Below are 24290 nucleotides of genomic sequence, written 5' to 3'. Positions count from 1 at the left end.
TTTCTGCAGTCCAGCAACTCCTTACACGAGTAAGTCAAAAAAGTAAATATAAATTAATACAAAAGTTATTGAGTACAGTAGCTGTATCATCCACATACACCGTAAATAAATAGAAAAAAAAAATTGCACTGAATCCGCAGTAATCTGGAAGGTAAAGCCAAATTGGCTTTGAAGATACCGGGACTCATAATAGAGCGAGATGATACATGGCACATGTCCGGCCACATATAGAGTATTTTTCTTATCTGTGGAGCACCCCAGTACCTATAAACCTGCTCGAATTGTTGGAGATGAACTCTGTGAACAGCTCGACTATTTAGCGCGGCGTAGAAACTTGGTCTGTTTCTACCATATTAATTACGCGAAGTATCCCAATGATCAGTTTGACCTGCTCCCTGGTGCCCAATTAGACAACTAAGAAATATTAGTGAAAAGGAAATTTATTCGTTTTATTGTTCAAACCAGTTGATGGAAGCTCGTGGGTCGTGGTCACTAGAGGAGAGCGGGGCAGTGTGGTACAGCGCGGGCACGGTCAACGTTGTCGTGACATCAGCGACAGGCGACCTCTGTCCCCGGCTGACTGCGAAGATGACGCACGTGCGACTTACGTGAGTGATCAACGATGTTTGGTGTTCATCATCTCGAATTCTATTAAAAGATCAACAAATTTAAGGAAGTAGCTGCGTAGAATATCTGGGTGGGAAAAAATAAAATTTAATTACATTTTTTAGGCGTTCGGTGACCTTGACAGCCGGGGCATGTATTGGTTTTCTAGCAAGGTAGGCACTGCAGATGTATCTAGTCGTAGTTGAGCCTGGAGATTTATTACCGTAGTTGGTTAGGAAAAAATTTATGAGTGGAGGTTCAATAGAAGTTTCGTTATAAAATAATGGAATCAAATTAAACTAAATTAACTTTAAGATTATATTTATTTAGGTTCATAACTGCCTATTTGCCTATATGATATGCATGCCCCTGCTTGACAGCATGTGACCCTGATGGGTTGTGACTATCGCCGCCTTCACGAGGAATAGCAGGAGCATTGATGGCCCTTTGGATAGGTGTTCTCGAGGTTTTTGGAGGTAGGTAAGCCCCAATGTCGTATCGTCCTGGAAGGACCCGCAAAGAAATTCGTTACATATGCATGGTTTGAACGTGCTAGAAAGTTCCTTGAAAACCGAACTATGAAGGAAAGCCACATATCCAGATGGTGAGTAGTAGCATGGTAATTCAATGTGTGGCGTCTGGTACGAAGCTGGAATTGGGCGACAGGAATCAACTCTTAAATCTTGCTAATTGTCGAAAATATATTTTTCTCATGTAATTCAAAGTACAAGAAGACACATAATTTAATAATTGTTGTAAAGCAGTGTTTTTAGACAAAGCATTAAATTTACTTATTCCAAGCGAAAAAGTATATTTTATGAAAATTAAAAGCTTATCCTGTGAAATTTAGAGTAATAATTAAACATGTTTTTACTTTAATTACGTTACTTTAAATATAAATATTGTGTTACAGAGAGCCTGGTGATGAAGAAATATTGGAACTAGTTAAATTCTATTTAAATGAAAATATAAATAGCAAATTATTGAAGAAGGATGACCTATCTAAATTGGCTAAAGATATTTTATCAATGTTTAAAGAAGTAAGTTTTATTTTCCTTTTTACTTATACACAATGTTTTCTCATTTGGTATTATATAGATTGGTACTAATAATGTATTGTTTCGTAGATATTGGAGGCATTCGATGATAGAATACATTACGTTTGGAACACCTCGCATTTAAGAAAAATGTGTGAGAATATAAAGTGGTATAGCCCGACGAGCGTGGAACAAGTTGTCGCTGTAAGCTCCCTCTATTTTATTTATTATTAAGTTTATTATATTGCAGACTCTAAGTTTTACAACCGTTCTCAAAAATGAGGGGGCTATGCACTGACCTCTATTATTTACCACTGGACTGACGGCTGTCAAAGTGCTTTTGTGGCTGTTTGATATTCGCCATTTTTGCGCTATGTAGCGAGAGTCTGCGGTACTAAAACTAGTGATGACAACATCAGCAAACATCGACAGATGGTAGGAAACTATTTAAAAAAATATGTACTTTATAACGTTTATGTGTAAATAACACGGGAAACGAACGAAATTAATTCAAAATGCAATAATACTTCAGAGTATTGTACGTTCCTTCGCAGCACTTTGTATTATACGACATAATTAGTTCTCTGGACGCTCGCTAGTGGCACTTCAAATAGGCACAAAAAATTTACTTTTTGTCAAACATATGGAACACCCTGTCCAGTGGTATTTATACAGGTCAATGGGGATATGTTATTAAAAGTTAAAAGTAAAGATAGATGAGTAAAGTAAGGATGGTACGCCCTGCCTATTACAATGCAGTGCCGCTCAGGATTCTTGAAAAACCCAAAAATTCTAAGCGGCACTACAATTGCGCTCGTTTCCTTGAGACATACGCATATATACATGCCCAGTAATTTCACTAGCTACGGCGCCCTTCAGAACGAAACACAGGAATGCTTGCACATAGCTGCTTCACGGCAGAAATAGGCGCCGTTGTGGTACCCATAATCTAGCCGGCATCCTTTGCAAAGGAGCCTCCCACTAGTCAACGGTTCTACCTAATGCACCACCGAAGGTTCACATGCTTCAAAGTAAAAGTAATAGTAATACAATGCCAGTCGACAGACAGTGGAATCTAAGCAATAGTAGCTTTTGTTTACCCCCCGAGTACAAAACCCATAAAATAACCATAAACATTTTTCCAGGCCTTACACGCTCAAGCGATGGTAACATTTCGTAACCGCTTGGTAACAGACGAAGAGAAGGACAGATACGATGATATAGCCCGTAAATATTTGAATAATGACAAGCAGTTCTATGTTCCCAAACTACGCGGCGATACAACGGGCGTGTATCTAGAAGCGACTGACTACGCCAAATGGTATCAAACTGTGCAGACTCTCATCAACCAGGCGTGTACGTCATTTATCATCACTTATATCCTCCGCACAGTTAAAACATTTTAGATTTACTATAAAATATTTATGTGAAGCTTACTTTAGCCGCGTTGGGCACTTTTTGATCGGCTTAAAGAACTTTATTTCTCATTAAGACAGTCGTCACTTACATGAGAACATAAAATCAGTGAATGAGAGGCGAATTTGCTCATTGCTGCTTTCCGGTTTTAAGGCGGTGGTCCAAGTTACAAGATATGGTTTATTGAGTTATTATATAAATAAGATGTATGTAGGTATGTGATAAAGCAGCCTTTTTTCTTAAAGATGTTAAACGAAGTCGCTTCTTTAACAGTTTTCTTGTTGTATACAATAAGCTTCCGAATTCTGTTAAAGATAGTGTGTTCGCATATGTAAATATGTTTATGACTGGCGCACGCGATAAATAAACAATAAAAAAATATCTTAATATATAAAATTCTCATGTCGCGGTGTTTGTAGTTAAACTCCTTCGAAACGGCTTGATCGATTCTCATGAAATTTTGAGTGCATATTGGGTAGGTCTGAGAATCGTACAACATCTATCTTTCATCCCCCTAAATGTTAAGGGTGGTCCACGCCCATTTTTTTTTTTGACATTTTCTTTAAATTTTTTTGATAATGAGTCAGCATAAAAAAATACATACAACTTCAAATTTTCACCCATCTACGATCAACAGTTACTTTTGTATCGCGATTTTAATATCGGCAATACAACGTTTGCTGGGTCAGCTAGTATAAATATATAGTTAGACACTTTTTGGATGGGTGAATTCTGGTGAGTTAACTTCACCGAAATGCCTATAGCAGTATATCTGTAGCTATACAGCGGACGTATTGTTCAACATTAGTGCTGTGTATATCTTATAAGTGAAATTAAATGGATTTAATTAAAAGGTCAATGTGTATAAACTGCGCATTGTTAAAATAGTGTTTTTGTATTGAAAATAAGTTATTTAAAATAAATTTCAAATTTAAATACTAAAAGTTCTAAGTTTTCACTTCTATCTGCATGCTCTATAACTGTAATTTTTTTTCTAGAAGAATCTAAAGAAGTATTCGCTTATTGTTGAGTGATGCGTCAGACGGCTATGACTAATGTTTCGGTAACGAAATGCAAGGATACGAGCATTTCATTTGCCCGATGACGAAGTTAGACAAGTTCTGTTTACAGCCAACGCCCAATTTCAGACGATAAGTCTATGAAAATAGCCGATCGTGCAGAAATACTGTTATTTTAGACGATAGTGCATTTAAAATTTTCAACATCTATTTAATACAGGAATATTGTTTTAATTCATTTTAAACTTAAATATTTTATTATGTCATGTTATTTATCACAATTTTAGGGGCCACATTAGTCCTGTGAGTTTGTTTTGTGTTTGTCATTGTATTTGTCGACGAATCACTGACCCCGAAGATACAGTTTAAACTAGTTTCGGGATCAGAGGTCCACCCCTTTTAATATCACTGCAAATCCGATTTTCAATGTTATTATTATACAAAATGATAAAAAGATGTAAATAATTAATGTTATATAAAAAATATTGTACATTTAGTAATTAAAGTTATTTGCAGTGAGTAAAAAAATGAAATAAAGTATTATTATTATTTAAAAAAAACACCAAATTCTCGGCAAAGCCGGTTCCAAAACAATCGTAGCCGCAAATCCGCCGGGTACCGGATCCAGCCGGGTAATTAATGTCCCATGTCTATTTATTATTATATACAAATATTAAAAGAAGAAACTTTACCATTATAAAAAATTCTTTCACCAGTCAGGTAAAATCAAAATAATTTATTGCAAGTCACATTATTAAAAAAGGTGGTACATTAGATAAGTAGACAATATGTGACGCCCTGCAAGGGCACAGCAATATTTTATATAAAATAAATAAGTTTTAAACAAAATAATATTTAGCAGTAAGAAATCAGAATATAACGGTACCTAAATTATATCACTGAGTAACATTGAAATATAGGTTACAAATAGGTTAATATTGTAGCCAATGTTTATATGCAACTGCTGCATATTGCTGTTCAAAAGAGTAAGGCGTTATATTTTTTTATTTGATACTTTCAAATTCTGTCTGAACGTAATCGAGGCGGGCAACTAGTTATTGAATTTTATCTACACCCATGCTTTAAATCTTCTATTAATGATTCTAAAACAGTTGTCAAATCCAATGTCCTAATAACCATGACATCATCCAAACGAGTGTTGTAATGAAATTCAGTACAACATTATATCATCCGTTTTCATAATAACACTCCTTTGGATTATATTAGGACTGGCTGTTTCAGAATCTTTTATAGAGGATTCATATTATGGGTGAAGATAAAGTCTTGCTTCGCCTCGTGTGATAAACCCACATTCGTGTTTTAATATCCCTTATTACACAACAGTTGCATGAATAACTAATACTTCATTAATGTTTCAGACAGCGACAATGATAGATTATTTGGTGACAGCGGTGTGGAGGCATGTAAGGAGCTCTCCGGTCTGTGTCCTGTGCAAGCGCTCGCGGTAAGCACAAGTCTAACCTTCCTACGATATATTAGCGAACACAATACATATTAACGTACACACCCACACACACACAGATCGTCACACATACACCCACACTTTATTAGTAACACTAATAGTAGATTGGTACTTAATGAATATAGATATGAAAGAACGGGATCTTCTGACGCAGGTTTTGTCATAAACTAATAATCGCAGTGTAAAGTTACTCTTGGTAGAGCGGTCGTGGTCGTTACGAATAAACGTCTTCTGGGGAAGATGTGATTCGCCTCACGAGCATTCGCCACTTTTCCCTGCTGGCCGACATTCTGGTACACTCGTTCATTGGACCGCCCTCAGCAGACAGATTAATTTGGTCGGTCCATCGCATGGGCGACTTTCCTCGCCCTCTGGTGCCCTCCACTTTGCCCTGCACGACAAGGCGCTCGATGGACTCACTCTCGCGCCGGGAGACGTGTCCGAAGAACTTAAGTATGCATAGCTCTGTACTGACACTGACAAGCGTTTCCAAGTTTTTTTTTTTGACAATTAGGGACGAGACGAGCAGAACATTCAGATGGTGGCGGTACTGCATTGCAATGAGCAGGGCATTGCAAGAATCCTGAGCGACCCACCAATTGCGCTCGTCACCTTGAGACATACGATGTTAAGTCTCATTTGCCCAGTTATTTCACTAGCTACGGCGCCGTTCAGACCGAAACACAATAATGCTTACACATTACTGCTTCACGGCACAAGTAGGTGCCGTTGTGGTACCCATAATCAAGCCGGCATCCTGTTATAAAAAAGATAGCTTAAGTAAGTAATCGGGGAGCCATAATACATCCAATCCCACTCAACACATTAGGGAGGAGGGGATGGCTGAAAAATAGCGCTGCACGGAAACATAAATCCATGATGCCATGTCAGGTGAAGCCTAGTTATTTATATTATATTTGTAATGTTTTGTATGGCAATAAAAAATTATTATTATTATATAGTTAAACGGCGGTATCTGCGTGGTTGTGGGCGTGTCGGGGGCGGGGTCTGCTCTGTCCGCTCGACTCACGAGCGCTTCACTCTCCGCCCACTTCACGACGAACTTCAAACAGGTGAGTGCTGCACAATAAAGTAAAGTTCGTGTTCCAAAAGGCGTCTGATAATATAATATTGAGTATTGACACACTTTTACACAAATTATCTTTCCCCAAACTAGGCATAGCCTGTACTATGGGTGCAAGACAACGATATATTTAATACAATATATACTTACTAAACTTATTACATAAATACATACAAACATCCATGACTCGGAAACAAAGATACATATTCATCAAATAAATCACTACCGGGATTCGAACCCGGGGGACCTCTAGCTTAGTAGTCAGGGTCACTAACCTTTCGGCTATATGGGTGTCTTTGTGTCTTTATAACTGTGCTTAAACAAACCGAGATCGATTGATGATGACAAATGATCTGGTCAAGATTGCCGGAATACGTTGGATGAGGGCAGCGCAGGACCGATCGTCATGGTAATCTTTGGGGGAGGCCTTTGTTCAGCAGTGGACGTCTTCCGGCTGATGATAATGATAAATAGATGAGTGCACTATACTTGTCATTGGATTATGGACCCTTGCATAGGTCTTGGTATTCAATCTCATAAAATAACTTTTGATGGAGGCTGAACACTTATTACAAATAATTCAGAAAAAAATTTCGAAAAATATCGTAGTTAAACCAAATAAATACCAACTGTAAGTGTTTTGATGTATAAATACCACTGGACAGGCTATTTCATATCTTTGACAGCAGTTTTTTTATTTTTTTGTGCCTATTTGAAGCGCCACTCGCGAGTGTCTAGAGAACTAGTTTTGACGTAGGTATAATACAAATGGCTGCGAGAGAAGCGTACAGTGCTCTGAAATATTTTTGCATTTTGAATTAAATTCGTTAGTTTTCCGTGTTATTTATATTATACTTCAACTAGCTGCCCCGACAGACGTTGTTCTGTAGATAATAAAAAAAAATACCGTTTTGTAGGTATTTTGCAAATAATATTTCAAAACATCAAGAATTATTTCGTAAAAAATGCTCCCTGTTGTTATAATGAAATTGTTTCACAGCAGAACTGTCAAACCGCGCGTCAAAAATACTCTCAAAGAAAATATGTCCAAACAAAACAAATATTGGAAATAAAAATAATTATGGGTCCCAAATCGAAATAAAAACTATCAATGACGACTAAAAACTAAACAACTACTCCATGAAGTAATCCCCATTGAAATCCGTTCATTAGTTTAGGAGTCCATTGAGGACAAACATTGTGACACGAGATTTATATATATTAAGATAATCAACGTTATAAAGTACAATTTTTTTATAAAATAGCATAGCAACAATAATAGTTTTTACAAAAAAGATAGGTTTTAGGTTGTCATTACTGTTAATAGTACTGCAGACACTCGCTACATGGCCAACAGCGCAAAAATGGTGAATATCAAACAGGCACAAAATCACTTTGACAGCCGCCAGTCCAGTGGTAAATAATTGAGGTCAGTGTGGTAAAGGCTTTTGTTAATCCATCATTGAAATAATAATGGGCGACGTAATCCTTCAAAAGTATCTTATTAAAATTTGTTGAATTGATTTTTTTTGTCTTATGACAGGCTTTAGCATCTGCGAGCGAGGGAAACCGCACTTTGCTTCTGATGACAGAGCGGCACTCGAATGCCGCGAACCTGTCGCTGGTGGAAGCGTGCTGGCGCGCGAACAGTCTCCACGCGCTGCCGGCATCCTTAGCACCTGCGGGTCACGACGCGCACCAGAGCCTCGCTAGTGAGTCCACAGTGTGCTTTCATACTTAACAAAAACTAGGTACTGAAGCTAGATTTTTATAATTTGTTATACGCTTTCTCCCAGATAGGTAAAGTCGCATTATGGTCTTCCATTTGTCATACTTCTAAGTTTTGACCGTGGTCTTAGAATATACTAGCGTAGCTATATATTGCTCTTACAACAAGATCCCAGAAAATGTTTAAAATAAAAGTATTAAGATATTCAAAAGAATTGTTAAAACACGTTTGTGTGGTAAAAGTTACTATAACATAAATGACTTTCTTAATGATAGCACTGATTCGGAATGGAGCGAACGCCCTCAGTGTAGCAACCATTTTTTTTTATGACAAAAAAAAACAAAGCAGCCAAGTGCGAGTCGGACTCGCATAATATAATAGTTGTAGTAGTTCGTTGTAACTTTGATCAATGTTTTAATAATAGTGTAGAAACCTCAATATCATTTTTAAAGACCTATCCATAGATTCGCCAAAGTAAGTGGTTTGATGAAGAATATTTTGTGAGTTTCAGTTCCAAGTATGGGAAACCCCCAAAAGTTATTGTTTTTTATCTATGTTTGTGTGAAAATGTTAATGCGGTTCACAGAATTCATCTACTTACCAAGTTTCAACAGTATAGTTCTTATAGTTTCGGAAAAAAGTGGCTGTGACATACACAGACAGAGAGACATGACAAATCTATAAGGGTTGCGTTTTTTGCCATTTGAATCCTAAACCCTAAACCCAGAACCCTAAAAAGCCCACTGATTCTGTTGCGCCCGTTCTTCTCAGGTCTGAGGTATACTTTTTGGAATGGGTGGTAGTTTTCGACGTTCAACATGTGATGAAATCCTAATTTGAATAAAAATATTTGACAACCTGACAGCCCGTTAATGCGTGAACAAAATTAATTTGTCAATGTGGGTGTAAATGTAATAAGCAGCTAATGGTGAGCGTTGGTGACTATTATGCTATTATGAGTTGTCAATTAAAATCTTTATTTGTATACGCTTATATAAGTCTATGCCATATGGTATGTACGTACATATATTGCGCCTTATCTATGAGTAACAAATTCAAAATGGCCGACCAAACAACACCAATCACAAAATTACCTTTTATTCAAATTCAAATATTTTTATTCAAAATAAAATGTGACATCACTTATTGAGCGTCATAAAGTATAAAGTACTCATTCCAAAAAGTATGCCTCACTCGTGAGAAGAACGGGCGCAACAAACTCAGCGGGCTTACAAAGTAGTATCGTACAATTAAACTTATTATTTAATAGCCTGAGGGCGGTCGCTGCATTCCCAATGTGTGGCATCGTTAAGATTTCTTCTTCAATTTCCAAATGTCCCAATTGGATCTCCCAAATAACACTGACGTTACTAGGAAACATCATCTAACAACATGACGTCTCCAAGCTCTTACGTCTGCAATGATAAAAAAAAGATTAATAAGCAATTCGTATATATAATTTATCTACACCCATGCTTTAAGTCTTCTATTAAAGATTCTGAAACAGTTAGCTTATTACCAACATTAAAACACCCAATGTCGTAATAACCATTACATCATCCAAACGAGTGTTGTAATGTACTGAATTTCATAACAACACTCCTTAGTTTTTTTTTCGATCCCTTCATGCGCAAAGAGTTTCAACAAACAGCCACATTCTTATTGCTCGATGCGTGGTCTCTATATGCATTTTTAAAAGAAGAATATTTTCGTTTACGCACGTTCCACACTACCAGAACGTGGCGCGCCCTAAAAAAAAAAGTAGGTTATTCGAAACCCCGCCACTGTTCTTGAAATGAGCGATTCATGTTTTGATATCACACCGCCGGATATTTTAAACGCTGCAAAAGAACATAATATTCAAGTGAATTTTAATAATTGCACAACACAAAATGTAAATTACTACTAAAATAAATAATTATTTCATTAATACTTAGTTTATTTGTATATAACCAGTAATGGATGATATTAGGTTATATAGGCTGTTTTAATGTTAGCAGTAAGCTAACTGTTTCAGAATCTTTTAAAGGTTTCATATTCTGCGTGTAGATAAAGTCTTGTATGCAACTGTTGATAATTAGGTATTAAAACACTCATGTGATACTCTCGGCTTCGCCTCGTGTGATAAACCCACAATCGTGTTTTAATACCCCTTATTACACAACAGTTGCATGAATAACTAAAACCTTCTTCAGACATCAAACAAAACCTGGGTATAATAATATGTTTGGACAAGAATCAAGAGGACTTACCCGCTCTGCTTGGACAATACCCGTTTCTTTACAACAGTTCCGACATGATATGGCTCGACCAGTGGTCGGAGGAGACGATGAGGGAAATGCCCAGTTTGTTGATTCAGAGGTACCCCGCCGCCACTTGTGTTGCTTAGCACCGTTTGTACCAGCCACGTTATGTAGTATTACATTTAAGAATTGAAGATATCAACTATATTGCACTGCTTAGTAATCTGCACCCACACCAACTATAGATATATCGATTTATTATCATTTATAAACATTGGCCTCTACTTCGACTGCTGAAGACAGCCAACTTCGCAAATATGTTGGACTCAGTGAAGCTTACATCTTTGTGTCGTTTGGTGTCGAGACATTTGGCTCGTGGGGTCCAAAAGCGCGGAGAATGTACAAAGTACTATCTACGCGCCTCAATAGGGCTTCTGGAAACCCAAGCGCTGGCAGCTATTTCTACGGTCTACAGATCAGCCTAGCTATCCAACGAGAAATACTTTCAGTATTCTTGGTACACTTCCACATAACGATAATATAATAACATACTTTTAGGTCGTATTAAGTTATTGAAACAGCTAAGGATTAAAACTTTCATTGCAGTTCTGGCCATAAAATTTAATGAATAGTTAGAACAATAGATGATGTAACTTAGTTTACGAAGTTATGATAATCATTATAGGCACTATAATGCATAATGTATATTTATTTATTATCTACGTGTAAAATGAGTTTTCACTTGAATCTTCTCGTATATTTAACTTAGTAATGTATGAGTTATAGTATGTTAAATAATTAATCACGTTACTTTTAATTTTACGCAAATATCATAATATTATATTTAAATCCAGTGTCCTGATGTTTGTTTACTCCTAAACTAATGAACGATTTTTAAGGGCGATTACTTCATTGAGTGCAGTTTAGTCCAACTTGAAAGAATGGATAGTTTTATTTCGATTTGGAACCCATATTTTTCTATTTCCAACTAGTTCACCTGACAGATGTTGTTCTGTATATAATAAATAAAATAATGTTTTTTATTAATTTATCAATAATATATCATAACATCAAGAATTATTTCTTAAAATATGCTCCCTGTTGTTGTAATTGTTTCACAGCAGAACTGTCAAACCGTGCGTCAATAAACTCTCTCATAGAAAATATGTCCATACAAAACAAATATCGGACGACGGGGGACACATAACAGGAAAAACAAAATTGTTGTTTTTATTTAATTCCGAACACTTTCATATTTATTCTTAACCTTTGAAACTCCTTTCCCTGGACTTCCACAAATATTTCAAGACCAAAATTAGCCAAATCGGTCCAGCCGTTCTCGAGTTTTTAGCGATACTAACGAAAAGTAATTCATTTTTATGTATATAGTTATATTATATATATATATATATATATATATATATATATATATATATATATATATATTTATAAGTTTTGTATGGACATATTTTTGACCGTTTGACTGTGCTGCTGTGAAATAATTTCATTATGACAACTGTCAGGGAGCAATTTAAATAATTATGAAATCGATAAAGATACCGTTACCAGGCGCCCATAGTACAAGAAATGCCTAGTTGTGTGGTAGATAATTTTATCTGAAAATGAGCTAAATTTTGAAGAGTATGATAGAGCATATATCATGACACCGTTCTGATTTAGAGCCCGCGCAGACAGAGAGCGGTCAGAGTTCTACGTTCTAGTGACCGTTGACCGCCCAAGAGTTCCAACGCACACAAGCGGCGTGCAAATTCTCGCGTTCTAGTTTCGTTTGGGTGCCCACATGCAACTTGTCACTCGAAAGTTCGTCATCCGATGAAGAATTATTGATCTTGTGGAGCTCAGCAGCTTCTAAGAAGAAAAGGAAGTATGAGGTGCACCCAATTAACACAGCGCGAGAAGAACAAGGCGAATTCAGTAATATTTTTCAGGATTTACTTAAAGATGACCAAAGATTCTGTATTTTATTTCGAATGTCGATTAATAAACCCCTTTCCCTAACCAATTCAATTAACTTTTCCGTTATTTCAAACTCAGACGTCGCGGCGTTCCGGCGTTCTCTGCCTTGACGGGAAAAGAACTCTTGGAACGCTACGTTCCGCTTTGACCGCCCGCTGTATGCGTTGTTGTTATAGACTCAGTATATTCTAATGAACGCCGAACGCGGAACTCGGAACTCGGAACTCCTGACCGCTCTCTGTCTTCGCAGGCTCTAACGACGTGCATCGAGCAAACCATGTCATGTCGAGAAAAATCCTTTGAACTAGACATCTTCCTTTCGAGGCATTTCCAGGTACAAGACACAGGTTAATATTGCCCATTGATTTCAGGCTGATGAAAGATGATGTCATAGATGCGTCACAAGGTCTAGATTCGATTCCTGTTGAAGGTTTTTGCAGTATATACAATAGCTTGGAGGCGGAATGGCTGAAGAGTCCTCGACGCTACGTACAGTTTATCAAATCTTTCTATTATATTTTCACCTCGAAGAAATCAGCTCTGGTTCTACGCAAGGAAATGCTATCGGTACGTATTATGTTCCAGAAATTTCGTTTATGATGTCATAAGCTTTTTTTTGGTATTTTTTTTATATTAAATCTCTCTCTAGGCTTGAATGCTAGGCTTTGTCGCAAAATGTGCTGATAATAAAAAATGATGACTGCTGGCACAAAACATTTGTTACACCCAGAAGATATTAAAATAGCATATTCATAGTTTAAGTTTTTCGTTTCTAATCCACGAATTGTTTGCTTATATTGAAAAACAACCCGCCCAACCCACTTCGTCCCTTGTCACAATTGTCACTTTGTGGATTCTTTGCACTCCTTAACGTGTGACGTACCTTATATTATGTAATATATAATATAATATAATAAGCCATTTATTCCATAACCATTTTTATTCCATAATATACAATCAAATGTTAGTAATTTGAAGTTCTTAAAATCTAGTGTTAATTTTATTTAAAGCGACCTGTTTAATTATTTATGCTGTATAATTTTGGTTATGGACCCCATTTGGGTATAGGCCTCCCCTTTTACCATTTTTTTTACGATCGATCCAGTTTCTCCCCACCGCCTGCACGATGTCATCTGCCCATCTCTGCTTTGGTCTACCAGTGAATCTTTTACCTGGTGGTCCTTTCCATTTGGTGGTCTCTACTGTCTGTGAAGCGTGCAATGTGGCCAGCCCTTAAAATATGTAATAAGCATATAAAGTCTATCTGAAATTAACCAAGCTAGATTTAGCTTGGAAAACTTCAACTCATTCCGACTGGGCAACGAACTACCATTTACAAAATTAGTTTCAGCGTAATACATAAGTACTCATGTTGTATTTGATTGTAATTTTATGTGGTCACTTAAACAGTCTGGTGTGGATGCGTTGCGCTTGGCACGCGAAGAAGTGAGTAAGCTGCAAGCGCAAGCGAACGAGCAAGAAGCGGTGCTTAGCGAGAAGAGAGAAAAAGCGAATAAAGCTCTTCAAGCGATCGGTGCGACGGTGCGCGCGAACACTGACAGCCACGAGGAGATGCGCCAGCTCAAAGCGAACATCGAGCGCGAAAACGAAAAGTTGCAGATACGGTAATATACTTATCGTCGTTAATACAAAAACAAATATTTTATTTTGTGTCAAAAGAAAACGTTTTGTACCAATAACCGTGTACAAGTTCCTACATACTCATAATACCTACTACACAACATAATACATCACAACCATTAGGTACAAACATTAAGAAGTCTACATAGTTAAGTTTGGTAAATGCATTTAGACAAGTAGGTATGAAGTTGTTATTGTTAGGACATCTTAAATAAACTAGGCAAATGCAGACGGTAGGTTTATGTGAAACAGTCATAAAAGCTGGTGCCTTATTCCACAAAATAGCAATTTTGCCGGAGAGTAGGTGTGTAGTCTACATTATGACAACAATCTACGAGAACATGGTTGAGCTCTAACTCTTAACAATTTTTTCCTGTTTTTAGGATATAAGTACTGTATCGGTCGGTTATTGCATAGTTCAAGAATGTGTATGTCTGACTATTATAATGCACAATATGAGTAGTAGTTTAAAGGTATGACTAGTAATGAGTTAATATGTTGGTAGGTAATTATACCACCAGATAATTATCTACATACTAGTAATAATAACCAGGTTTGGACAAAAGCGAGTTTGACTCGCAAATAAATGGTTTATTGTATAAGCACAGACGTATAAGATTTCGTTTTTTACATTTAGATCGATACTATGGCGCCCGTGACCATGGTTGGAAAATCAGTCAAACGTTGGGATAAATTAATGTGAAAGAGACAAAAAATTTGCGGTACTTTAATTAACTTTTTATTACGATTCAAGGCTATGACTTATTAGCGTTTTTAATGGAAAAAAAAACATCTTTCTTATTTCGTTCTATTTAATGTTATTAACTTTATGAATTTAAACTGCTTAGCCACCTATTATAGTACGAAGTGCTATTACAGGTTATCGAGTCTCTTAATAGTATTTGCAGGACTAATAAAACAGTTTCAATCGGTTGTTTGTGCAGTAAGAAAGAGATAGAAGCTGAGCTGGCGTCAGTGGAACCCGTGGTGGCAGCCGCCAGAGCCGCCGTAGGAGAGATCAAGCCGGAATCGCTGAGCGAGGTGAGACTTCTGTGCGTATGTCTCATCCAAGGTAGTAACGAACTGTGTAGACTGTAGAGTCACTGATAATGTTCGCGAGAGCTTTTTGCCCTGATTCCTACCGCCAAGTTACCAAGACATATACGAAACGCTGAAATATCATCTTTAGTTATAGGTACTCACGGGTTATTCTCTGCAACTCGACGCCTACTGTGCGCCTATTTTGCGTGGTAGGGTTGGGTTGCTAATCTTGCCATCCCAACTCCTCAAGGAAGTTACTCAAACTCCTGATGTCACCCATGACTTCGGGGAGAGTACTCGATGACCCCAGGTGGCATGGTATGTGGCCACACTTCGGCAGTCCAGGATGATATGTGTAGCCGTCTCTTCTGCCTGCATTCTAGCCCAGCACAGGGACTGTTGGTGACACCTAAATAAACTCTACCTCTAGTCAGTCCCTACGTTCAGAAGACTTCTACTAGAAAAAGCGGATTATTGGCTTGGGGACTGTAGGGTTGAATTGTGTTCATCTAGCTTAAGTTATTGTTTTTAGTTTTATATAAAATCTAGAACACATTTAAAAGCATGCTGTGTTCACTTCCAGAAGGAGGCACTCGCCCCAACATGTTAACGTATTTTTCCGTTTTATACAATATTAGTTAAATTAATTGATAATTAATTCACCGTTTAGTGAACCTAATAAAAAAAATAAAAAAACTAGATGCTTGTTAAAGGGTTTGTGATCCGTTATCACATGAGTTATTTTACGTCGTAATCTTGATCATGTGAGTTTTACCAGCTTGTGGGAAGCCTCTGATCTTTACACGGTAGAGCCTCTTTCGTATGTCTATTCACTCATCTCCGTCCAGTATTTATTATATAGATCCTTGGTGTACAGCCTAATGACAAATGCCAATCCGTTACTGGATGACTATATCATCATTATTATCTTGATCACTTACTACAAAAAAACTGTCCAATGAACTCTGCGCGCTGTTTCCAGGACGATACGATGAGAGCATAAGCGGCGGTGACCAATCTTTGACTTGACCTTCAGTTGACCTCTAGGTACTCTCGTTTATATCTCCTAGATAGGCACTTATTTTTACAGTACGCAGAATCACAAATTGAGGATAATTTAAGGGAAACTATAGCATTATTTGTACTAACAATTTTTTTTAATGTTACAATAAGTTATACAAGTTTGGTAACCATCCGAACCATTTATATTGATTTTTAGGACAAACACATTTGTTATATTTTGTTGCATTTTTTCAAAACTTAATAAAAAAAAAACCCGTTAGTATTAAAAATACTTTAACTACCAACATTCTTTAACATAATAAACACTTAGAAAGCATAGAGTTTTATGATTGTTATGTATTTATTGTTATGACGTGATACCTATTCTGCGAATTACACATTTTAAATAAGGTGGTTATTTATAAACCTAGTCAGTTAGTTACATTGTTGAACATCACAAGAAATAAAATAACCAGTTTCCTCGAGAAATTACTAGATGTCGCTTCAGCCGTGCGGCACATTGCGCGAGAATCACTAGATGTCGCACCAACCATACGGTACACTATTGAAACGCGCTGTCACAATTTGTCCACACAAAGTGTATACTTTTAGCACAGCAACCGTTCGGTACTCTGGTTTCCCTTCAAAACGTATAAATCTTTCGCCTTTTACTAAAGATTTCCGTGGAGGGGAACACTCAAATGAGTCTAAATATATTTTTTGGTAGTTTCACTTCGGTGAAACTTATAAATTATAAAACAATATTTGTACATAATATGAATAATCGGTTCGATTTAAACTTGGATTTAGGATTCTATAACATGACGAGAAAATCTAACGTAATGTTCATAATACAATAGCGAGAATTGAGATTACTTTAAATTGTCATAAAAATAATAATTTAGTATTGTACATTGAATTTTCTAGGAAACCTATATACTTAAATGATAATTATTAAAATAAATCAAGTTATTATTTCCATTTCTAATTTTTTTTTTAATGAATGATTTTTTCTACCCGCCTCGTTAGAATTTGATATTCGTACAACTTTTCCTCAACTATATTTATGCGAAACACTTTCGGCCGAGTTGTCACATCAATTGTGAAAGCACTTTAATGTACGCCTTATGTAACATACCCCTACTTCTATATTATTACATTAAATATAATATTAAGCGTTGTATATGCCTATCATCCAGGGGTAGGTGTATCCACATTACACACCTCTTTGTTGTGCCAGGGATTTCGAATAAAGGGGGAAAAGCCGGCACACACCTCTTCTCCAAGATCCTGGAACTTCTTTATTCGCCTGAGTGTGCTGGTAAACCAAATTATATATTCGCGGCACAATTAACGAAGAAATCACTTAAATCTCACGGCGACATATCAACAGGAATACGAGGATTTCTTGGATTTATGATTAAAAGTTCCGGTGCTCAACTTTCGAGTGCGGTTACTTGGCAGAATGTGTTTTACGCCATGCGAATATACCATAGATGTCGCGGCTCGCTTATTCTTAAGTTGTACCAGGTAAGTTGCTAGGAAAAAGGTGTAAGGGGTTAGGAAATGGTGCTGTCATATTTGTACTCTACCACCCGCCATTGGATACGGTCTTGCCACACTGCCCTGGTGTCATCTAATTCCAACGAACCATTCATTCTTCTTTCCAGTGAGGCTGCTTTACACAGGATGCCGGCTAGATTATGGTACCACTAGATTATGGGTAAGCATTATTGTGTTTCGGTCTGAAGGGCGCGGTAGCTAGTGAAATTACTGAGAAAAGTAGACTTAACATCTTATTTGAATAAAACACTTTTAAAGGATTAAAACGCGTGTAATTGTAATTGTACGTTAGATTTTGCGTAAAAGTTAAATTTTTATTATTATTTAAGTTAACTCGACGTTTCGAGACCTTTCCAGATCATGATTTCAGAGGGACTCTTACGTCTGAAGGTGACGAACGCAATTGCAATAGTGCCGTTCAGAATATTTGGACTTTTCAAGAATCCTGAGCGGCACTGTATTGTAATGGGCATGGCGTATCAATTACCATCAGCTGAACGTCATGCTCGTCCCATTTTGTCATATATAAATAATAATAAATTCAATAATGTTGTAAGGTCCGATCGCTTCGAGCGCCGCCAGAGGTTGTTCGCGATGTGCTGGAAGGTGTGTTACGGCTGATGGGTATCGCGGACACTTCCTGGCACTCGATGAAGAGCTTCCTGTCTAAGCGAGGAGTCAAGGAGGACATTCGGTATGCCAGCTGATGCTTACTTAGTATTTTAATAATATTAAAGGTAATGTTTGCATAAGAGGTGCATTAAATTTAATTTTTAGTTGATATTTTTCAGTATTTGAAGTCGGTTTTTTTTTATACGTACTTTATTATTTTTAGTTTTTAGTGTCAGTTAATAATAATAATATATAATCAATCTGAATGAAAACTAAAACAGACGTACACAAAAACCAATTATATCAACCCAGGTAGACAAAAATTTTAATAAAAAATGTTCATAAAATGAAAACTATTGGGCCAAGCATGTAATATTTGTAGTCGGTTAAAATAGACTTGTTTTCTATCACAGGCCAAGGCCAATTTAAATTATTATAAAGATTTACCTTTAGATAATTTACACTTTTAGAAAGACTCAAAAGCGACGCGTCTTAAAAATTGCGGCGAACTATAAGCCTCTATTTTCAATAACACACTCAAACTAAAACAATGACGACGTATGGAGGACGTAATGACTGACGTGTCGCGAGTGTAAGCCGTACCTGTCATGCACCCTTAGGCCGGCACCTACACAGAAATTCCGCTTCCAATGTAGGACCGGCCTAAAGTGTCATACTTTGCTAGAGGCTCTATTTAGACAATAATTATCTAAGAACTTTACATTGTAAATATTTATATCACTATGGAATGTATGAATAACTGTAAAACTCCCCAAATTTTACATGTGTATTTACAGCGTATTTAAGTATTTGTATAGAAATGGGCAGCGGAACATCTCAATGAAGTATTTTACGAGTGGCGACAAAATATCGACTATGCAAATATGATACAATGTATTAGGTTGTGTTATAGATTTATTCTAATTTAATAAAATAAAAAGCCTTTATTGCTGTACTAATTTTATATACTAGGTTCTAATAAAATAAAGTAAATAAGTGCCTCTTAATAATATCAGCAAACGGTCTTTACTGTGGTACAGCTTATCTTCCGACAAAGTACTCCTCCAAAGATTTCCATTCTATTCTGTCTTTTGCTCTACGAGTCCATAGTTGCCCCGCTATTTTCTTGATGTTATCTTCACATCTCATAGGGTCTACCTCTACCTTTATTTCTTTTGTTTTCTGTATATAAGCATGCACAATTTAATGAAGTGTAATAAAACCTATATAAAAAACCTTAATCCTTGCCCGCATGCTTTGGCGTACAAATAGTAATTAATAACAAGTCAAACAAATATATATATATATACCTACATAGTGATAGTTAATTGATATACATATCAATATTTGAATATTTTGCACATTAACATTTTTAAACATTAACAAGTGAAATTGGTAAAAAGAAATTAAGTAAAATGATATTTAAAAAAATGTTAATTGAGTGTTGTATCTGAAAAGAAGTCTTTTATGGAATAGTACGATTTTGTCACTAGCACATTAAATAGTTTCTTTTTAAAATACGTCAACTTAAGTTCTGTGATATGTGTAGGTATCTTGTTAAATATTCTCGGCGCCATTTCAAGAACACTATTGTACATCGAAGCTGTGTTGCTGCCATGTAAACGTAATCTATTCTTGCTTCTCAAATTTATATTGTGGATTTCAGATGTTCTGACAAATGTATCAGGGTTAGTTTTTACAAATAATGCTATTTCATAGATGTATAGTGAGGTCAAAGTAAGAAATTTAAGTTGGTTAAAGAATGGTTTACAACTATCCCTTATTTTAAGACTACACACATATTGAGCTAACGCAGCTCTTTTGGGCTCTAAAAACTGGATGCTAGACGTGCCTAAACATCATACAGCTGCAGAGGTAGCTTTGGTTATAGCGCGACCAAATGCTGGAACAACCTGCCTCCACCATTGTGTGACCTCAGTACAATTTCAAACTTTCGATTAAAAATGAAGAAATATATAATGACGAGTCAGATTGGCCAGCTCTGGTTTCTCAAATAATAATAGGCATTAAAAGTACTAGATTGGACGTTTTCATTATTTTATTATATAGGTAATACTGTGTTGGGATAAATATTTATAATTGCCTAATAGTTTATTACTCAGCACCGTGACGTCAAGCGTCAAACCGGAGCTACTGAAAATCAGTGCTGTGACTGATTGTCACAGGTAACCTGAGTAATATCCGTTTTGACACCAGCTGTTATATAATATCTATTTATTTATTCAGGAATAAATCAGTCTTTTACAATAGTAAGGTTACAAATATACATAAATTAGAAGACAAAACACGTTCATAAATTAAATACTAATTATGTTTACAGTGGACAATAATGCAAAACAAAAAACAACAAAGATATTTTAAACCAAAAGTGAAAACTACAAAATTACAATGTACACAACGAAAATTTAAACAGTTATAAGAGTATAGTTAAGAACAGGTTAACCTTGGAAAATTATTTATTTATTCTTTGTATTTGGATGTTTTTAGGTTAGTTTTAGTTATAATTTTTCTTTTTTATTCTTTATTTTGTAGCTATGTAATGTTTCATGTGTGTGTCAAATAAAATATATTATTATTATTAATGTTGTTACATTAGGTGCCTGGACGCCAGTCAAATAAGCAGTGAGTCTATCAAGTCTGTGGAGCGTCTACTGGAGCGGCGCGGGGCCTCCTTCGAGGAGAGCACCGCGCGGCGAGCGAGTGCGGCGTGCGCCCCGCTGGCCGCCTGGGTGAGGGCCAACCTGCAGCACGCAGCCGCGCTGGCACGAGTGGAGCCGCTGCAGAGAGACCTGCGGGACCTTCACCGGTAGGTGGAGCGTCTACTGGAGCGGCGCGGGGCCTCCTTCGAGGAGAGCACCGCGCGGCGAGCGAGTGCGGCGTGCGCCCCGCTGGCCGCCTGGGTGAGGGCCAACCTGCAGCACGCAGCCGCGCTGGCACGAGTGGAGCCGCTGCAGAGAGACCTGCGGGACCTTCACCGGTAGGTGGAGCGTCTACTGGAGCGGCGCGGGGCCTCCTTCGAGGAGAGCACCGCGCGGCGAGCGAGTGCGGCGTGCGCCCCGCTGGCCGCCTGGGTGAGGGCCAACCTGCAGCACGCAGCCGCGCTGGCACGAGTGGAGCCGCTGCAGAGAGACCTGCGGGACCTTCACCGGTAGGTGGAGCGTCTACTGGAGCGGCGCGGGGCCTCCTTCGAGGAGAGCACCGCGCGGCGAGCGAGTGCGGCGTGCGCCCCGCTGGCCGCCTGGGTGAGGGCCAACCTGCAGCACGCAGCCGCGCTGGCACGAGTGGAGCCGCTGCAGAGAGACCTGCGGGACCTTCACCGGTAGGTGGAGCGTCTACTGGAGCGGCGCGGGGCCTCCTTCGAGGAGAGCACCGCGCGGCGAGCGAGTGCGGCGTGCGCCCCGCTGGCCGCCTGGGTGAGGGCCAACCTGCAGCACGCAGCCGCGCTGGCACGAGTGGAGCCGCTGCAGAGAGACCTGCGGGACCTTCACCGGTAGGTGGAGCGTCTACTGGAGCGGCGCGGGGCCTCCTTCGAGGAGAGCACCGCGCGGCGAGCGAGTGCGGCGTGCGCCCCGCTGGCCGCCTGGGTGAGGGCCAACCTGCAGCACGCAGCCGCGCTGGCACGAGTGGAGCCGCTGCAGAGAGACCTGCGGGACCTTCACCGGTAGGTGGAGCGTCTACTGGAGCGGCGCGGGGCCTCCTTCGAGGAGAGCACCGCGCGGCGAGCGAGTGCGGCGTGCGCCCCGCTGGCCGCCTGGGTGAGGGCCAACCTGCAGCACGCAGCCGCGCTGGCACGAGTGGAGCCGCTGCAGAGAGACCTGCGGGACCTTCACCGGTAGGTGGAGGGTCTACTGGAGCGGCGCGGGGCCTCCTTCGAGGAGAGCACCGCGCGGCGAGCGAGTGCGGCGTGCGCCCCGCTGGCCGCCTGGGTGAGGGCCAACCTGCAGCACGCAGCCGCGCTGGCACGAGTGGAGCCGCTGCAGAGAGACCTGCGGGACCTTCACCGGTAGGTGGAGCGTCTACTGGAGCGGCGCGGGGCCTCCTTCGAGGAGAGCACCGCGCGGCGAGCGAGTGCGGCGTGCGCCCCGCTGGCCGCCTGGGTGAGGGCCAACCTGCAGCACGCAGCCGCGCTGGCACGAGTGGAGCCGCTGCAGAGAGACCTGCGGGACCTTCACCGGTAGGTGGAGCGTCTACTGGAGCGGCGCGGGGCCTCCTTCGAGGAGAGCACCGCGCGGCGAGCGAGTGCGGCGTGCGCCCCGCTGGCCGCCTGGGTGAGGGCCAACCTGCAGCACGCAGCCGCGCTGGCACGAGTGGAGCCGCTGCAGAGAGACCTGCGGGACCTTCACCGGTAGGTGGAGCGTCTACTGGAGCGGCGCGGGGCCTCCTTCGAGGAGAGCACCGCGCGGCGAGCGAGTGCGGCGTGCGCCCCGCTGGCCGCCTGGGTGAGGGCCAACCTGCAGCACGCAGCCGCGCTGGCACGAGTGGAGCCGCTGCAGAGAGACCTGCGGGACCTTCACCGGTAGGTGGAGCGTCTACTGGAGCGGCGCGGGGCCTCCTTCGAGGAGAGCACCGCGCGGCGAGCGAGTGCGGCGTGCGCCCCGCTGGCCGCCTGGGTGAGGGCCAACCTGCAGCACGCAGCCGCGCTGGCACGAGTGGAGCCGCTGCAGAGAGACCTGCGGGACCTTCACCGGTAGGTGGAGCGTCTACTGGAGCGGCGCGGGGCCTCCTTCGAGGAGAGCACCGCGCGGCGAGCGAGTGCGGCGTGCGCCCCGCTGGCCGCCTGGGTGAGGGCCAACCTGCAGCACGCAGCCGCGCTGGCACGAGTGGAGCCGCTGCAGAGAGACCTGCGGGACCTTCACCGGTAGGTGGAGCGTCTACTGGAGCGGCGCGGGGCCTCCTTCGAGGAGAGCACCGCGCGGCGAGCGAGTGCGGCGTGCGCCCCGCTGGCCGCCTGGGTGAGGGCCAACCTGCAGCACGCAGCCGCGCTGGCACGAGTGGAGCCGCTGCAGAGAGACCTGCGGGACCTTCACCGGTAGGTGGAGCGTCTACTGGAGCGGCGCGGGGCCTCCTTCGAGGAGAGCACCGCGCGGCGAGCGAGTGCGGCGTGCGCCCCGCTGGCCGCCTGGGTGAGGGCCAACCTGCAGCACGCAGCCGCGCTGGCACGAGTGGAGCCGCTGCAGAGAGACCTGCGGGACCTTCACCGGTAGGTGGAGCGTCTACTGGAGCGGCGCGGGGCCTCCTTCGAGGAGAGCACCGCGCGGCGAGCGAGTGCGGCGTGCGCCCCGCTGGCCGCCTGGGTGAGGGCCAACCTGCAGCACGCAGCCGCGCTGGCACGAGTGGAGCCGCTGCAGAGAGACCTGCGGGACCTTCACCGGTAGGTGGAGCGTCTACTGGAGCGGCGCGGGGCCTCCTTCGAGGAGAGCACCGCGCGGCGAGCGAGTGCGGCGTGCGCCCCGCTGGCCGCCTGGGTGAGGGCCAACCTGCAGCACGCAGCCGCGCTGGCACGAGTGGAGCCGCTGCAGAGAGACCTGCGGGACCTTCACCGGTAGGTGGAGCGTCTACTGGAGCGGCGCGGGGCCTCCTTCGAGGAGAGCACCGCGCGGCGAGCGAGTGCGGCGTGCGCCCCGCTGGCCGCCTGGGTGAGGGCCAACCTGCAGCACGCAGCCGCGCTGGCACGAGTGGAGCCGCTGCAGAGAGACCTGCGGGACCTTCACCGGTAGGTGGAGCGTCTACTGGAGCGGCGCGGGGCCTCCTTCGAGGAGAGCACCGCGCGGCGAGCGAGTGCGGCGTGCGCCCCGCTGGCCGCCTGGGTGAGGGCC

At 41.2% G+C, this 24290-nt stretch overlaps 1 protein-coding gene and 1 non-coding gene across 2 annotated transcripts in view; both read left to right on the top strand.

Moving 5' to 3' along the window:
• Positions 1 to 24290, top strand: part of LOC126973755 (cytoplasmic dynein 2 heavy chain 1-like) — a 37798-nt gene that overhangs the window by 9067 nt on the left and 4441 nt on the right. Inside the window, exons 5-17 of the mRNA XM_050821074.1 lie at positions 466 to 608; positions 1520 to 1646; positions 1734 to 1847; positions 2789 to 2999; positions 5458 to 5543; positions 6524 to 6634; positions 8189 to 8357; positions 10570 to 10735; positions 12966 to 13161; positions 14005 to 14219; positions 15180 to 15276; positions 18399 to 18535; positions 21071 to 21280. Coding sequence (XP_050677031.1) covers positions 466 to 608; positions 1520 to 1646; positions 1734 to 1847; positions 2789 to 2999; positions 5458 to 5543; positions 6524 to 6634; positions 8189 to 8357; positions 10570 to 10735; positions 12966 to 13161; positions 14005 to 14219; positions 15180 to 15276; positions 18399 to 18535; positions 21071 to 21280 — 1982 coding nt within the window. The remainder of the gene's footprint in view (positions 1 to 465; positions 609 to 1519; positions 1647 to 1733; positions 1848 to 2788; positions 3000 to 5457; positions 5544 to 6523; positions 6635 to 8188; positions 8358 to 10569; positions 10736 to 12965; positions 13162 to 14004; positions 14220 to 15179; positions 15277 to 18398; positions 18536 to 21070; positions 21281 to 24290) is intronic.
• Positions 16906 to 17023, top strand: LOC126973948 (U5 spliceosomal RNA). The gene has a single exon (XR_007731451.1). It is a non-coding gene; the product is annotated as a U5 spliceosomal RNA (small nuclear RNA).

The sequence above is a fragment of the Leptidea sinapis genome, chromosome 30 (assembly GCF_905404315.1).
Source record: "Leptidea sinapis chromosome 30, ilLepSina1.1, whole genome shotgun sequence".
Lineage (NCBI taxonomy): Eukaryota > Metazoa > Arthropoda > Insecta > Lepidoptera > Pieridae > Leptidea > Leptidea sinapis.
The sequence above is the reverse complement of the archived record's forward strand: the minus strand, read 5'-3'. Positions and strand labels throughout refer to the sequence as shown.